Source organism: Trachurus japonicus, chromosome 9 (genome assembly GCF_045865225.1).
Source record: "Trachurus japonicus isolate A0001 chromosome 9, Traja_1.0".
Classification (NCBI taxonomy): Eukaryota; Metazoa; Chordata; class Actinopteri; order Carangiformes; family Carangidae; genus Trachurus; species Trachurus japonicus.
This window is the reverse complement of record NC_140915.1, coordinates 34,311,502-34,329,275: the sequence shown is the minus strand read 5'-3', so window position 1 is coordinate 34,329,275 and position 17,774 is coordinate 34,311,502. Positions and strand designations below refer to the sequence as shown.

General features: G+C 42.3%; 1 protein-coding gene across 1 annotated transcript in view; it reads right to left on the bottom strand.

The window, feature by feature from the left end:
- The window catches only part of abca2 (ATP-binding cassette, sub-family A (ABC1), member 2), a 127,677-nt gene that overhangs the window by 107,889 nt on the left and 2,014 nt on the right, over nucleotides 1-17,774 (bottom strand). The window contains exons 2-4 of the mRNA XM_085787608.1: nucleotides 10,668-10,761; nucleotides 4,467-4,578; nucleotides 2,848-3,011 (exon numbers count right to left, since the gene is read on the bottom strand). Coding sequence (XP_085643734.1) covers nucleotides 2,848-3,011; nucleotides 4,467-4,578; nucleotides 10,668-10,761 — 370 coding nt within the window. The remainder of the gene's footprint in view (nucleotides 1-2,847; nucleotides 3,012-4,466; nucleotides 4,579-10,667; nucleotides 10,762-17,774) is intronic.

Below are 17,774 nucleotides of genomic sequence, written 5' to 3'. Positions count from 1 at the left end.
GCAGATGCTCTGACCACTACGCTACCACCGCAATTAGGCTTGTTTACTCCGTGCCGTAAACCATTCAAGATTTTTTCAGGTTCGTAATGGCACCCTTTTCCCATAAATAATTAAGGGTCGGCATTCCGACAAATTAAAGTAAACGTTCGGAGTGGCGGCCCTTCGGAATGGCACCCTGGAACCACTGCACGTCCTTGGTAGGCACACTCAAGAGAAAATGGAAAAAGCAGGTAGCAAAAACGGAGCAGGCGGTCACCATCGTTTACCGCGGAGGAGATGGCCCTCTTGGTCGATGAGGTCTGGCAGCACTGAGAGGTTTTGGCAGGCCATTGCACAAAAGGTCCCTCCCTCCAGTCCCTGTCGCCTGCAAGACTGGGTTGCTGTAAGAAAAAAGTGGCAGGAGTTCCAGAGCCAAACCAATAAAAAAGAGCGAGGGTGAGGCCGGTGAGGGCCGCATGATGTCTGGGCGCATGACGTCCGTCCGACTACCCATTTCTCCGACCATACATTTCTTTATTTTTGCGTCCATTAGTCCGACCTCCCATTTCTCCGACTTAAGTAGCCCTAACCCTTAACCTTACCCTAAACCTAACCTTAACACTGTAGAATGGGTAGTCGGAGAAATGAGCCGTCGGACTTATGGGCAGTCGGACTGATGTATGCTCCCCATGATGTCTGTCCGACTTCCCATATCTCCAACCATACATTTCTGTAGAATAACTCGGATTAATGGGTAGTCGGAGAAATGAGCAGTTGGACTTTTGGGTGGTCGGACTGACGTATGTTCCCCCCTGGTGAGACGACCCTCACTCCTGACGAGGAAAAAGCCCTGTCAAACATTGGGAAGACGGCTTCTGAAGGCAATGGTGAGGGAATTGATGTCCTGAGGACGAGGGGCTCTCGGAACGCAACGCAGACGAGGAGGAGCCAACTGGGAGTGAGACGCACGTCCCCAGTCGATGACCAACCAGCAGGGCCTGGGTTCCGCATGCGGGGAGGCTTCACAAGGCAGCCATCGATAACTACCTGCACCTGCAGCGAGATGCTGGTGGGCCTCGAGAGGGAGAAGCTGACAGTGCTGTGGGGGATAGAAGGCCAGCTGGAGAGACTTACTGCCCTCCAGGAGATGGTGCATATTAAATGCAAAAAGTTGGAGGTGCAGTGGAGACAGTTGGCACTTGCCAAGGCGCAGTTCAACCGTCCCTCCATCTCCGTCCCAATAATTCTTCCGTAAGATTGAGGTAGGGGACATGCGCAATGTATCCTGTTCAATTTCACTAATCAATCTCCCTTGATTGCAGGTGATGTGGATGCACAAGACGTGTGACGAGAGCAGTGCCACTGCTTTATTTTATTTTTGTTTCAATAAACTACTTTGGTTTCCTTTTCAACCATTTGTTGTGTGGATCACTGTGCATTAAAGAGTGTCAAATCTAGCAACATAAAGTCCCAGGCAATTTATATCCTTTGATTTATTCCTAAGAGTAGATTCATGACATGTGCGTAATGTGCGTCCTGACGCATGTGCTTCTCCTCTCACTAGTAGCAGAGGGTTGTTAGCCACCACAGCTAAACCCCTATGAACGTAGCTTACGTACCAACACACAAAAAGAACCGTTCATAACTGACCATTCACATCTTGTTGTATCCATCACTCTCCAACTTGTTGGGGAGCTTCTTCTGGCTCTGGTCACTGGTTCAAACAAACGTTAAACTTTTCCCGCTTGCCGTGTCTCCCAGGATTCCTGTTAAGCACTGGGCCATTTGCATTTAAAGGGGCAGGCACTGAAACCAGCCAATCTGTACAAGGCTGTTTTGAGAGGATGAAGAGTACTGTGATGTTTGATACTTAGTGTATTTTAACCAAAGCATGTCACAGACATGTCTTTAAGACACCTGGGGACTATTTTAATTTGTGGAAAAGGGGCATAATATGGGATCTTTAAATAATATTGTTAATATGATGTTAAAGGATGGGTCTGGAGTTCTGTGTCCAAAAATAAACACTAGACTTATACAAATTAAATCCGTCTTAATCATCACCCATGGACTTCTAGTCCTGTGTGGTGGTGGCTGTGTCTGCAGCGCCCCCTCCCCCCGCCTGTATTTTGGTCATTTGCTGTGTTTTGTTATGCACGTGGACGTTTCTGGGTGGAGAGCGAGAGAGTCTGTCTTTTCTCTCCAGCCCACAGCTCTAGCGCTTCTCTTGGACTGTATTTCCTTTCCTTTGCAGTCCTGGCAGGAGGACAGTTGAGCCCAAGAGGAAGGGCCGAGTTTCAATGTTTTGTTTACAAACTGCAATGAACAAAACTCCAGACCCAACCTTTAATATTACAAAGAATATATCCAAACTTGCAACAACAATAATTAAAACAAAAAATTAATCCAACAAACAAGAGACCTGTAGAGAAAGAGAACTGCAGTATCAGCAACATGCTGCAGAGACAAGGAACAGACACAAGTAGGCCTAAGTCTCCACAGCAGGTCAGTGATGGTAGCTGCATTTGCACAATGCAGGCAGTGTATTTTGTAAAACAAGAAAATGTATGTTATCTCTAACCCATAATTACATAGCTACATTTAAATATGACTTCATGTGCTGCTTGAATTTCAACAGTGCCAAGAGAGTTATACTTAAGAGGGAGACAAACAACAAAAAACATGGTAAACTGCAGTGACTAGTTTTGATCAGTGATCTCAAACTGTGTAGTGCAGAAGCGTTTGCAGGTCTTTTGCTGAGCCAGACATGTTGGCAAGCAATTTACTGGTGCATCTGTGGAGTTGTCAAATAACAGACCTGGAGGTCCTCACACATGCATTTAATATAAAGCAAGATGTGTGTCAGACCTTGGCTGCTGCTGATGTTGTAGTCTGGTGGCAAAGAGGTGGAGCTAAGACTCTCCAGATGCTGCTGTAGGGTCTCCAGCTGTTGCCCCAAACCAGGCTGGTCGGACATGAAAAGCCGATTCTGTTCAACTACTTCACTGATCCGTTCGAGTAGTTGGGTCACACTAAGAGAGGGAGATTTAGACAAAAAAACAATAGCACTGAAAATCCCAATGTTGCAAATGGTGACATACAAAACATGTGAACCATTTGTGTGAAAAGTTGGTAGAGCACCCGCCCCATGTGTTGAGGCTATAATAGTCCTCAATGCAGGCGGCCCCGGTTCGAATCCCGCATCGAGTGGCCTTATCCTGCATGTCACCCCCCCCCCCCCTGCCTCCCATTTCCTCTCTCTCAACTCTCCTGTTTGTGTGTTGGCCACAATGGTTTAATTACTGAAGAAATCATCATTATATTATCATTATTATTATTAATGCAGGTCAGCATGTATCAACTGAAGTAAGGTGGAAGTTTGTGTATGAATGTAATATTTAGCACATGAGGTGTGTGTAAATATCTGCTGAAAGTTCAATTGAAACATCACATCTGTGTAGTTTAGTATACAAGAAATTGAGACAAGCCATGTCTCCATATTTTACACATATTTGTGTTCATTTGACTAGCACTCCCTAAAGGGATAGTTCACTCAAAATTGAAATTTCACTCATAATCTACTCACCCTCATGTCGACTAAGGGCTGGGAGAAGTTTCAGAGTTATCCGTGGCTTCTCTGAGTTACAGGGGGTCTCGGCGTAGCAGTGCATGTCCATATAACGGTTGTAAATGGATACCAATTGTCTTCGTAACAAAAAGACACACCAAAAAACATCCAAATACCTCCATGCTGCTCGTATGTAATGTCCGTCTTGTATTGAAGCCCCGAAATGCAAAATTGTCCCGGAAAAAATTAAATAAGTCTATTTTTCAAGCTTGTTTGTAGCGGAAGCTCCTCTTCCCGGTTCGTCAAATTTGGACGAACCAGGGTCTGTCCTCTTCCCAGTTCATCCAAATTTGACGAACCGGGAAGAGGAGCTCCGAGAAGCTTCTGCTTCTCCCAGAAATTTCAATTTCGGGTGAACTATCCCTTTAAATAACATTATTTTGTTGTGTACTCTTCTTAAATTCAACATAATTTCTTCATTAATGGCTGTGTTTAGGATATGCAGGATTTCCCTGTCTCTCTGTTTCCCTTCTCCCCTCTGTGTCTGTGTTGTCTTGTCTCTGTTGGCTGGGCGTTTCACCTGGAACCACACCTGCTCTGCATCAGCTCTTGGCCCCTCAGTGAATTACTCAGTTGTTTATCCACTTTGTTGTGCATGTCCCTGATTTTTGTTATCTTTGTTTCTGTTTCCAGCACCACCGTCCTGCTACCCGGCCTTCCCTGCATTTTTGCCCTGGACCACTCCCCCAGAGCCCAACTCCTGGCTCCTGGAGCATTAGCTTAACAGGCTGTCTGAACCTTATTCTGATTTCAATATTAAAACAGAAGAGGAAATGTGACAAAGAATAAAGAAATAACTCAAGACAAACAACTACCAAAGAAAAAGTTATCAGACTGATTAGTGACTAAATATACATACGTGGAGTTCTTGTACTGTAGAAAACCAAATTCGTCCCTTTGTCCATCTGGGCACAGCGACTGCATGATGGGAATGATGCCAGCTGAGGTGAGAGGGGCTGCACTGTAAAAGGCTGGACAAGGATGGGGGGAACAAAAAAAGGAGAATGAGGAATAAATCCACAGAGGGAGAAGTTCTGTCTTAGAGTTGTTAAAGGAGACAGATCAGACCAGCCACCTGAAAGCTGATGGCCAGAGAGACTTAGACATGTCATTGGTGACTACACGGACCTTTCACATAAACTATGACATTATTCCTGCCCATTAAGGTCCAAAGAAAAAGAAACTTTTAAGTCATCTGACTTGAAGGTGTGGCTTATTTTGGCTGGGCCAAAGTCAGTGTTGTGCCCTCTTGGATCTGGTAAAAGAGGTTCAAGATCCAGGACTTCCATTTATCCCCTTGGATAAAGCAGAGGTGCTGCCTTGACATCAAAAGAGATTCCATTATCAGATTCACAAATTCATTAGTGTGTTTGTATTATGGAGGTGGGAACGCATAAAGACATAAAGAAGGTCAATTAATTTATTTCATTGACATGTGTCCTCTCTGACCACCAGGCTGAGAACAAAGGCCATCAAGTCAAGATGTTAAACATAGGTTAGAATCTATTGTTAGTTTCAACATGAAGTATGGAGATACTGCTTTAAAAGGATAGTTCACCCAAAATTCAAAACTCATTATCTACTCACCCTCATGTCGACTAAGGTCTGGGAGAAGTTTCAGAGTCCTCCGTGCCTTCTCTGAGTTACAGCGGGGCTCCGTGCAGCACTGCATGTCCATATGGCGTTGCGAATGGGCCTCACTTTTCTTCGTCCAAAAAGACACACCAAACAACATCCAAATACCTCCATAGTGCTCGTCTGTAATGTCCCTCTTGTATTGAAGCCCCAACATGAGAAATTGTTCCGAAAAAAATTAAATACGTCTATATTTTAAGCTTGTTTGTAGCGGAAGCTCCCAGTGTTGCTCTGCCGGAATCTCAAATCGCGATTTTCAGAGCCGTGAACTTGGTGTCAATGCAAATCGTGCAAGATTTGCACAGACAGTGAACTGAGACACTGGGAGCTTCCAATACAAACAAGCTTAAAATATAGACTTTTTTTTTTTCCGGAACAATTTCTCATGTTGGGGCTTCAATACAAGAGGGACATTACAGACGAGCAGTATGGAGGTATTTGGATGTTGTTTGGTGTGTCTTTTTGGACAAAGAAAAGTGAGCTCCGTTCGTAACCGTCATATGGACATGCAGTGCTGCACGGAGCCCCACTGTAACTCAGAGAAGGCACAGAGGACTCTAAAACTTCTCCCAGCCCTTAGTCCACATGAGGGTGAGTAGATAATGAGTGAAATTTGAATTTTGGGTGAACTATCCCTTTAAGTGCACAACCTGCTGCATGGGACAAGAATTATATGGAGTGAACAGCCACTCATTAAATACACAAAGTATCCAACTGACTCTGTGGCTTCAAATTGTTAAAAGATACAAACACCACACAAAAGACATAGCCTACATGTAGGGACTGTATATTTAGTTGTCTTGATTATTCAGACTAATTCATGACACTGCAGATACCCAGGATACAGGAAAATGCATATGAAAATGTGATACTATTAAGTAATAAATAACATAATCATATAATGGTTTGATTACTAAAATGTACAGTTAATTTCTTTGAAAGGGTGACAGTTTGAGTACAGATTACTCAAATAACTCAAAAAGCAGGCAGTATAAAATCAGTATTCATATAACTGTGCTTGTCTCTGTCCAGAAGCCAGTATTGTGGGATGGCAGTACCAGTCTGCACAGAATAATGCTCTAGTTGTCTATGGTGAGCTCAGTTGCTGGCTTAGGACTCACAGATCAGATTAGGCATGTTAGGACTGAGAGGAACACACTCACAGCAAGGTAAATAAATATGAATTTCAGCTAGTAAAACATACAGTTGAAACCCAGGCATTTCAATCATTCAGATGGTCATAAATCTTGATTTGTATTGAAAATGTTACCTAACCAGATGGCTGGGGCAAGTCAACTTTTAACAACAAGCAGGTGCAAAAAACACACACCCACAAACTTGAATGACTGTGACTTAGGCAGGTCTTCTCCACAAATGTCAATACAAAAGAAGAGAATAATGCAACAGTATGAATCGTACAAACTCAAATACCAAAACTGTTCAAATTAGTTGTCATATTGTGCTGAATTTCAGTATGGGTTTGGAAGAGTACTTGTGCCATGATTTTGAGAGTTTGGTGTCTCGTGCAGAAACTTGACATTTGCTGTGATTAGCTAGAGTGCATGACTTCTACTTGAACCTCTGTTACATTCAAGCAACATCAGCAGCAGGTAAATCTCTCTGCATTCCACAGTTCACTGGAGTTAAATACACTATCTGTTGTCTTTTGCTGATGGTTGAAGAGGGTGGTCTATTGTGTATAGCAAGTTTTTTTCTTATTTTGTAGAAAATCCTGAAATGTGTTGGTAGGATACTCCATCATGTCGTGTTGCACAAAAGCAACTATTTGTACTTTAAGACAACATAATGTCGTGTCAGAAGGAGCCAGGAACATGGTGGGGGCTGTGGCAGACAAACCCATGGAGCTTCCAAAAAAAGATTTTGATGCAGACAGAAAATAAATTTGGTGTTTCTACTTAAACAGTCATTATCTTGGAATTGAAGACATGTCTCTGTCTGTCTGTCTGTGTTGTGTAATTACTTTCTCTTTGCCCATACACAATAATTAAGGGACTGATAAACAATCAATTACTTTAACACTGACAACATCCCACCCAATGCCGATCTTTCCATTACACTTAAACTTATCACTTATCATTACCCATTGATTAGTCTACCAGTGTTGTTGAATGATTAAGGGTTTATTGTACTGCATGCTGCCTGTAGAGTGAAAGAGGAAGATGGCTTACACAACTTTAACTTTAAGAAAGCAAAGGTATTAATAAAGTACAATTATAATATATTAACTCATTGCTGGTGGATACCAGGTACTCAGATGCAGTTTATCCAAGCAAAAATAGCAGGTCAGCATTGTGTAGGACTCTAAAAAAATTGTTAAACTGCATTCAGGGAAAGTAACCATGTGTTTTCTATTTAGAGTTTAAGCCCTCCTGAACCACAGTTTATCAAAGGTTGTGTCAGCTTTTTTGTGATTTTATTTAGTTTTCAAGATAATGACGAATGTAATTTTCATGGGGTGTGGCGGGGAACTGACCCTAATGTTGATCCATGGTCTAAAATGTTTTGGAAATGATTCAGTAACTTAATGTGCATTTTTCCACTTCTTTTACAATTGAACCTTGACTTCATGAGAGAAACCTTTCCTCTTCAGAATAATTTGTGTATTTTGTTAGATATACTGGAAGTTAATTCTTGTCTATGACTCAATATTGAGTCATAGACAAGAATTAACTTCCAGTATATCTAATAGACCTACAAACTCTGGAGTAGTGAAAAAGGTGACAAGTTACAAAACCAAAACCCTCTTCATTCACTTCTACTACTCTGGTTGACATAAAAAAGGTGACTGTAGCCAAAAGGTGACCAGTTTGCAGGTGTAAATATTACAAACCTCAAAAAAGACAAAAACTGTTATGAAATGAGTGATTGAAATGTGCAGGTTCACAAAGATGGTCTTTCATGGGGAGGTCAGGGTTAAGTAAACATAGTGTTGACACACAACCCCAGAACAGAATGGTTAAGTTCAGTAAGAGACCAAAATCTCTCTTTTCATTTAAAGCAACACTATGTAGTTTCCAAACACGGATAGCTTAAATATCGGACCGGATGAATAGAATTTCACTCCCCTAGTCAGAGTAACAGGGGGAGGATTTTTGTTGAACATCAAGCTCAAGTCCGGTCTCCCTGCTCCTCCAGCCTTCCGTTCAGAGTTCCGGCGACACACAAAACACAGACTAGGCTCGTGTCGTGTTTGATTACTTTCTTGCTTTTTTTTCTTCACCTCCTCAAACAAAACAGTTGCAGCCGGCACAACCCTGCACTGGTTGCAGCGGTGGCACAATTCATCCTATTAAACGTTTTTCTACCACTTGAATGAGTTCAGAAACATTATTTAGGGCTCTAATTTCGCAGACCAGACGAGGCGCAGCGCAGGGCGTGTCCACGCGCACTATGCAAGTTTGGCACGCCACGCACCCCAGCACAGCTACTCCTCTTTCACACCTCCGTCCCTCATACCGGTGCAAGTGGGAAAGAGGGAGGGGATAAGGTGTAACCGGGTTTAACACAGCTGACTCGGGGCGTTTAGCTCAGTTGGTAGAGCACCCGCCCCATGTGTTGAGGCTATAGTCCTCGCTGCAGGCGGCCCCGGTTCGAGTCCCGCGTCGGACGGCCCTATCCTGCATGTCATTCCCCCCATCTCTGCCTCCCATTTCCTGTCACACTCTCAACTGTCCTATCGAATAAAGGCATGAAAAGCCAAAAAATATACTTTAAAAAAAAAAAAAAAAAACACAGCTGACTCAGCCGGATCTTGTTCTTTCGGTCATGACCCAGAGTTCATGACCATTAGGTGAGGGTGGGAACATAGATTGACCGGTAAATCTAAATAAATATAAAGCGCCATATATACTCACTCTCGTTTTTAATCATGAATTATAACGTAACCTAATAAACGTAGCGTAACGTAGACTGCTGTCCAGTCCGGTAATAAAGGGCCTCTGTGGTGTGTAAGATATGTCATCTTCAAGTATAGGATAACTGTAAAACACCTGGAGTTGATAACAAACTGACCTAGAAAAAATAAGGGTCAAGTGAACAGCGACATCGACAGACGATGCTGTCACATCACTCAGTCTACACCCTCAACAACACCCAATCCCGACCCTAACATAACATAATATGAAGAATTACTAACACGACTAAATTAATTCTTATTTTGTCCACTTCGAGATCTGTTATCGACTCAAAACAATGTAATTACATGTGATGGTCTGGGAGACCGCTGTGGTGGTTAGAGGGGGGATTAGAATGTTGGCGGTTCTAGTGTTAAGACAATTCTTCAGCAAGCATCTCTCTCTTTTTCTCTTTTCTTTTGAATTTTCTGAGATAAGAGATGACGAATATATACCCACTATCTGATGCCAAGGCTGTTTGTGGTTGGCTGAGAGAGACGTGAATTCGTTAAAGTATACCAAGTTGGAGTTGGCGAGCTTTCAGTGCACTTTCGGGGCAGCCTTTTGGCACGCAATTGTCACTGCGCCAAGCTAACGCCTACTGCGTTGCCACACCCAACCCTGCGCCTCGCCTGCACCTGGTACAAAATTAGAGCCCATAGTGTTGCTTTAAAGTGTTGCCAGCCTGGATAAAATGATGTGATGTGACACTTACACACTGGTCCATCCAACATGTTCAGAACATGCAACATGCATAAAAAAAGAAACAGATGGGAGATAGAAACAAAAGGCAGATGAGACAAAAAAGAACCAAGACAAATACCACCAAAATACAGTGGGTGCTATAATGGCTACAGGCAACAGTAAGTGCATGAAGAAATAAAAAAAAAAATCTTCTAATTGCACTGCAGATAACTGTATATTTATGAAAGTACTAACCTTGCTACAGTACTAACTGGTACAACTCTTATGATAAAACACATTACATTGAGACCCATGTTATCTGTAGCTTCATATACATTTAGCCTGAAGATCCAGCCATCACCAAATGCCATGTAAAGAGATGATAAAAACTGATGAAATGGTCCAAGTTGTCATACGATGAGGACTGATTTCCAAATTTCAATAATATATTGAGTAACACACGTGAAAACAATCCACCTTCAAATTTACCATTTCCATAGCCTAGTCTGGCAGCTTTTCCTAAATGGATATTTCCAATGTGGTTTCATTTGCTTGATTCAAATAAATAAATTACAAACTGCCAAAGACCATTTTGGAGTATAAACTTTCACCACCAACAACCTGTTTGGGATCTGCCAACATAATACCTGTACATGGTATTTGTGTGACACAAGATAGGAAACCTTTACAAAACTATTACAGATACTAGATAGGATAGGAAAGAAAATAAGACATGTTATTATAAACTTGAACTGTCCTTACAGTTTATGGCAAACCTTATAAATAGGACTAGAATTCCACTGTTGTCTTCCTCCATGTCTGCCTACCTTCTTTGACAGATATTGCTGGCTTCTTCTGCCTCAGACCCAGGAGAATGAAGAAGAGGACCAGCGGGATGAAGATCTCAAAGGCCAATACCCACTGGACGGAAAAAAACAAACAAACACAAAGCTGACGATTAATGTGCTGCAATTTCAGTCCAGGTTCAGCTCAGTAATCCTGCTCCATGGTTACTTCTTTGGGTCTCTACCATGAAACTGAACCTGTCAGTTCCCATCTTCATGCTAATCTATCACAATGTGCATTAGATAGACTGCAATGCTGAATTCACTATTATATCAGGTAGGTTAAAGGTAGGGTCTGAACACTAGACCAATGAAATCCGGCTTAATCATCACCTATGGGCTTCTAGTCCTGTGTGGCGGTGACAGCACAAGTAGGAGGGCTGCTAAGCCCGCCAGCTGTCCCGGATGCTAGTGAGTGCCCGCTTCCCAGCTCACCACAGCAGCCCTCCTACTCGTTGCAGCATAATTCTCAAGGCTCCCGTTGTTGGTGACGGGCGGGTATTGCTCCGCCACTCCAGCGCTTCGCTCGGACTGTATTTCCTTCTCTTTGCAGTCCTGACTAGTCCTGACTACTGCTGCTGCTGTTGTCAGGGGCAGGAGGACTGCACAGTTTAGTTTAGTTTATTATGGATGCCCATTAGTCCTCACCATGGTAAGGACTATTCTTCCTGGGGTCCAGACACTCGTACATGACATAATACAATACAATTACAAAATTTAATTAATGAAAAAATAAAAATGCCACTGACGCTGTGATTGGGAGAGAGCGCTGGGTGGGGGTAAATTCAAAACATAATCATGATTTGCGGTCTGCAAAAAAAAAATTTAATGCGAATATTCTGGCTGTACTATTGTTGTTGGTGAGATCGGTATGTTATATGAACATTATTCCTGAGTCTCTGTGACATATTAGGATGATTTTACGGCCAGTTGCTTTAGATGTCTTACATATTGTACCTTAAATTATGGAAAAAGACACTCTAACACACCTTACGTGTGAATTTGGGAACTCTATGATGAACAGAACTGAAATAGATGATGATCAAAAACTCATGAAAACTCACGATCTGGACATTTTTATCATAACTCACAACCCATATCTTTAAATCTACTGTTACGGCTTGGTACCACTAGCGAACACATTCAGCTTTAATCCTGACATTGTGTGTGTGTGTTTTTATGCAAAATATCTGAGAAAAAAAAGAGTCTGACTGGAGCACAGCCGTTCCGCCTTCACCTGTGAGGCTCCCGCAGCTCGAAGCTGAACAGGAAGGGATCTCGGCCAGCCACTCAGCCGGCAGTCCCACCTGGTCTAGCAGTAGTTGTGTTATTGTTGTTTTGTAGCGCCCCCATGGTGGTTTTGTGAATAGAACAACAATATTTATCTTAAACAAGCCCTTTGACCCAGAAATGTAAGTGTCAGAAGAGCGACAGGCACAAACAGTGCATATTTCATAAAAAACGCTATATCTCTATTTTTATAAAACAAACAGGGATTTTGATGAAAACTGGCCATTTTTTAGCTTGGGATTGCTCAGGAACAAAGGCATGCAGAAATAAATGGTTTGACCCCATTTGAAGCAGAAGGTTTCACCTTTCAAACGAGCCATAGTATGTGTCCATAGTTATAATATAGAATACCCTATGGCTCTACAAAAATCGTCAACAATGGTCTAAATTGCTGGCACCAGGATTAAAGCTTTGGAAAACAGCGCAATAAACAGGGACATCGACTTTTGACATGAGAGCTGCCCACGTGTCCACATGTGTGTCGAGTTACACACACAGTACAGGTGCCTGTGTGCTGTCGGTGCGAAAGGCAGTGCTGTCACATCACTCAATCTACCCCTCGCCGCCGTTTTTGCTTTGTTCTGAACAAAACAACAGGCTTTTGTTCAGGGTTTGGGATGGTGTTTAGCTCAATTGGTAGAGCACCCGCCCCATGTGTTGAGGCTATTAGTCCTCAGTGCAGGCGGCCCCAGTTCGATTCCCGTGTCGGGCGGCCTTATCCTGCGTGTCATTCCCCCTCTCTCTGCCTCCCCATTTCCTGTCTCTCTCAACTGTCCTATCAAATAAAGGCATGAAAACTTAAGAAGCGCGCGCATTTGCAGAACCGATAAGCGGAATTGTTAAGCAGGCATGCACATGGTCCCAAGGAATTGATCCACTGGGTGCCGGTTCTGAAAAAGAACCGGGTCTTGATTCCCACCCCTAATCTGACCAAACATGGATACGTCTGGCAATAGTAGCAGCAACAGAGTGGTATATTTCACTAACGAGAAGCAGACAGTAATTCTCCAGCAATATGAAAAGCTGAAAGATCATGGGTCTGACAGTAATCAAACTTGCATATTCCTCTAAATTGGCCTATTGCCCAGATGTAACACTGTGGTGCATATTAAAATTTTAGCATATTCTTTCAGCTCCAATCCCCGTGGTAGGGCTGACAAATTAATCTTGTTTTCATTGACACAGATCGCAAAATGTTGCCTGAAATGTGATGAGTACGTTTTATTTTTTTCCACAGATTATAGTGCCTACAGAAGCACCTCCCAGACTTGGACAGCCTCTGCCCCATCAACCTGTCAGACTTAACTTCTGCAATTACTTTCTCCAAGTCAGCCACTTGTCTGCTTGATCCTGTCCCGGCAAGACTAGCTACTTAAAGATGTCTTCCCCTTAGTTAACACTTCTATACTGAACCAGATCAATCTTTCCTTAGTCACAGGTTACGTGCCACGGGCCTTTAAGGTGGCTGTCATTAATCCTTTACTTAAAAAATCTTCTCTTGACCCAGGTGTATTTGCCAACTATAGGCCTATATCCAACCTCCCCTACATCTCCAAGATCCTTGAGAAGGTTGTCCTGGGGCAGCTACATGAACATCTGCACAGTAACAAGCTCATTGACCAGTGCTGTTTCGGTGCTATGGTGTTTTCTGAATCCAGATTGGAAAGCTTCAAAGTCTATAACAATCTTCTCATAGCTTCAGACAGAGGTCTTGTCTCTGTACTTGTACTTTTGGACCTCAGTGCTGCATTTGACACCATAGATCACAGCATCCTGCTACAGAGACTAGACCATGAAATTGGGATTAAAGGACCTGCCCTAAAATGGTTAAGTCATACTTATCCAGGGGTCGACAATATAAATGGCCCGGTGGCCCGGACGTACTTTTCAAACCGTCAGGGCCACCAGAACGCTCCAAACACTGGCCCGGTGGGGCCAGTGAAAATAATGCCTTGAAAAAAATATAACAAGTAAATAAATAAATCTAATTTCACATTAAATCCCTGTGGTTTGAAATGATAACTGTCAAATCGTCTCGGTAATTAGTGCTAAGAGATCCCGACCCGATCAACGACAGAGACATCTACTTTCTGTGCGCAGCCAGCGCTGTGCTCTGGCACGTCAGCACCACCTGCAAGCAGCTGCAGCTGCAGCTCCAGCTCACTCACTGCTGCTGATAGAAGGTCGTCACAAGAACCGATAAAAACCTTTTTCTTAACCATGAAACTTCCCTCCTCCTCAGCGCGTCGGGTCGAGTCCTGTCGGGACCGACGCGAACGTTACACACGGGCCAGAGCTTGCGCTGGGGCGCCAGCTGTTCGGTGTGCGCCACAGCGGTGGCACGTCACGTGACATTTAGACCATAATAACAACAACAAAAAAACGTGTGTAAACGCAAAACTGAGCTGAAAATGAAATAATGAGTCAGTTTTGCACCAATCTGTGGAAACAGCCTAAACGTGAATGAATGAGAACAACAGTTATATCACTGAACTACTTGGAGGATAAAAGTAATGACTACATAACTTCATGTTTGTGTTGAGGCATATTTACCATTTTAACTCTGTTTTTACTTCATTGTTAAACCACAGTGGAGGCTAAATATGTGAAACAGTTATTTATTTATTAAATAAAGTAGCCTGATGAATTTAAAAGCACTTTTTTTGACCTTCTTTAATGAAATTGAATGAAAAATATCTGATACAGGATATAAATCCTCAGACTCAAAAAAATAACAACATACAAAAATTAAACACAAATATACCAACTCATACATAATCACTAAAATACATATAACAAAATAATCCCCCAAAATCTCAAGAAACTACAAGATCGTGGTATTGAATAAGTATCAAGAATGTTGGAAATTGACTAGTAATGGTATCAGAAAGTTCCAGCCTCGATGGCGAGACCGCAGGAATTGGCTGGGATATGTTGTTTTTCGTTAATATGGGGATCGATACCTATTGTCCTGGGCCAGTGGTTAGAATGGTGGGGCCAGTGATCTTCTCTGGGCCAGTGGCAAATTTCCCTTATTGTCTACCCCTGCTTATCTGACAGGTTTCAATTTGTTAATGTTAATTGTGACCATTCCGAGTACAGCAGAGTTACGTATGGTGTACCACAGGGTTCAGTTTTAGGGCCAATTCTCTTCATTCGTTACATGCTCCATTAGGTGACATAATCCGGAAGCACTCAATCAATTTTCATTGTTACGCGCGCGGATGATACTCAACTCTACTTGTCGATGGAGTTGGACGACAGAAGCCGCCTCATCAATCTGCAAGACTGCCTGAAAGACATTAAATCCTGGATGTCCTCTAACTTCTTGCTACTGAAGAACTCATCGGCCGTCACTGGTGAAGTTGGCTTCATTTTGGTAATGTTGCTATCGGAATGCCCAGCATATTCCTCTTCAATGAATGGTTTCTGGCAAACAACATGAATGAACTGCGACAGGACCACGTTTTAAATAAGATCTTGGACTGTCATGATGTTTATAATGAGCATGGTTTAACAGCAACGTCACGCTGTCTCCAAAACGACACCGACTTCAGCAGAGAAGTGAGTTTAAGTACATTTTTAGAGCCTTAGCCTTACTGATTTAACAGTGGCTCCTGTCATTACTTTATTTTCTAAATATCATCATGTTGCTTGCTCTACTCACAAACAAAACCCATTGTAAATTGTGTATTTTTTCGAGGGTATTTTGCTGAAGTATTAGAGGTTCAGAGGCTGTAGTCTGGACTGTAGAGCAGAGAAAGCTGCTCAGTTTTAATATAGCCTAAGCCTACTAATGTGATTGGCTATTTAAAAATCCTTTAAATATGGCTGGGTGATCAATAACAAATTAAACTGTGGTTAGACAAATTCAAACACATTTAATAATGCTTTAGTTTAAAGGAGCCACGGTACCGTATGAGATCATGTGCACGATCATTCTCTAAAGCAAATTCAGTGTCCCAGTTAAAGGCACTCAGACAGGTGATTTTGAAGTAATCCAGAAAGTATTCAGAATACATTACTTTATTTGAGTAATCCAAATACATTACAGATTACATTTTAGGACATGTAATCAGTAATCTGTAGGAGAATACATTTTAAAAGTAACCCTCCCAACACTGCCAATGTAAATTGCAACGCAATTAAATACTTCTGCTATCAGAACAGTAATTTGATTAGGATACTTTTAAAAGGAGTAATCAGTAATTTAAATACTTTCCCAGAGTAGTAATTTGTCCCCAAACTGCTTCATGATCCTTGTTTTTCCACCATGCATAATCAAATATGTTTGAGAAGAAATCTTTGTTCTTGTATCTGTAATTTTAAGACTATAGCTGGTTAGTTGTGTAGGCTAAGGCTGTTTAGTGATTTGCATAATCTCCCTGGGATTTAGCCTATTCTCTTTTTTTTCCGGCTGTGTAGATTTGTTTTTAGTAATGCTGGGTTTTAATGCTTCTCATTTATCATTACCTCCTCCTTAGTGACCACTGAAAAGGTCTGGCCCAGTTTAAAGGGATAGTTCACCCAAAATTGAAATTTCATCATCATTCTCATTATCTACTCACCCTCATGTCAATTAAGGGCTGGGAGAAGTTTCAGAGTTATCCGTGGCTTCTCTGAGTTACAGGGGGTCTCAGCGTAGCAGTGCATGTCCATATAACAGTTGCAAATGGATACCAACTGTCTTTGTAACAAAAAGACACACCAAAAAACATCCAAATACCTCCATGCTGCTCGTATGTAGGCTAATGTCTGTCTTGTATTGAAGCCCCGAAATGCGAAGTCTATTTTTCAAGCTTGTTTGTAGCGGAAGCTCCTCTTCCTGGTTTGTCAAATTTGGACGAACCAGGGTCTGTCCTCTTCCCAGTTCGTCCAAATTTTACGTACCGGGAAGAGGAGCTTTGAGAAGCTTCTGCTACAAAACAAGCTTGAAATATAGACTTATTTAATTTTTTTCGGGACAATTTCGCATTTCGGGGCTTCAATACAAGACGGACATTACATACGAGCAGAATGCAGGGTATTTGAGTAGATAATGAGTGAAATTTCAATTTTGGGTGAACTATCCCTTTAAAGGAGAATTCCGGTCATTGTCTAAGTAGCGCTCTACAGCTCTAGGTCCCCAAGTGCGACCATAGGAAAAAAAATCCGAGAAAAATATGTGCAGACCGGACCTAGCTCTCCTCCTGCTAGCTGTGCTAAACTTCTTTTCACCGTGACTTTGGCCTCATATAATGCTCAAAATATCACCACACATGCTTTGCAACATCCACCAGTTCCTTACCACACAACACTGAGTGTGTATAACTCTGTTAATATGAGAGATCAGTGTTAACTGTGTGTTTTTATCACGTACCTCTGTTTACTCTAGCCATCCAAAATCATTTTTTCCCTCCTAAATCACATTTTTGTCTTTGTTGATGGAAACAGTCCCAAGCTCGACAAGACGACAGTCGACTAGTAAGGTCTACCCTGGAAGCTAGAGTAAACAGAGCTACGTGATAAAAACACAAATGTTAACACTGCTCTCTCATATTAATGGATTTATGAACACTCAGTGTTGTGTGGTGGAACTGGAGCGTAGCGCAGGAGAGCTAGGTCCAGTCTGCACATATTTGTCTCTGATTTTTTTCCTATGGTCACACTCAGGGACCTGTAGAGCGCATTATTTACTTGCCCAACTGAATTTGTAATTGAAAAGCCCTGCTCTAAGTGTCTATTGAGCGGGAGTTCATCCAAAAATCACCAGACTTCAATCACATGGTGTTTGCATCACAGAAAGGCAGACAATGTGAG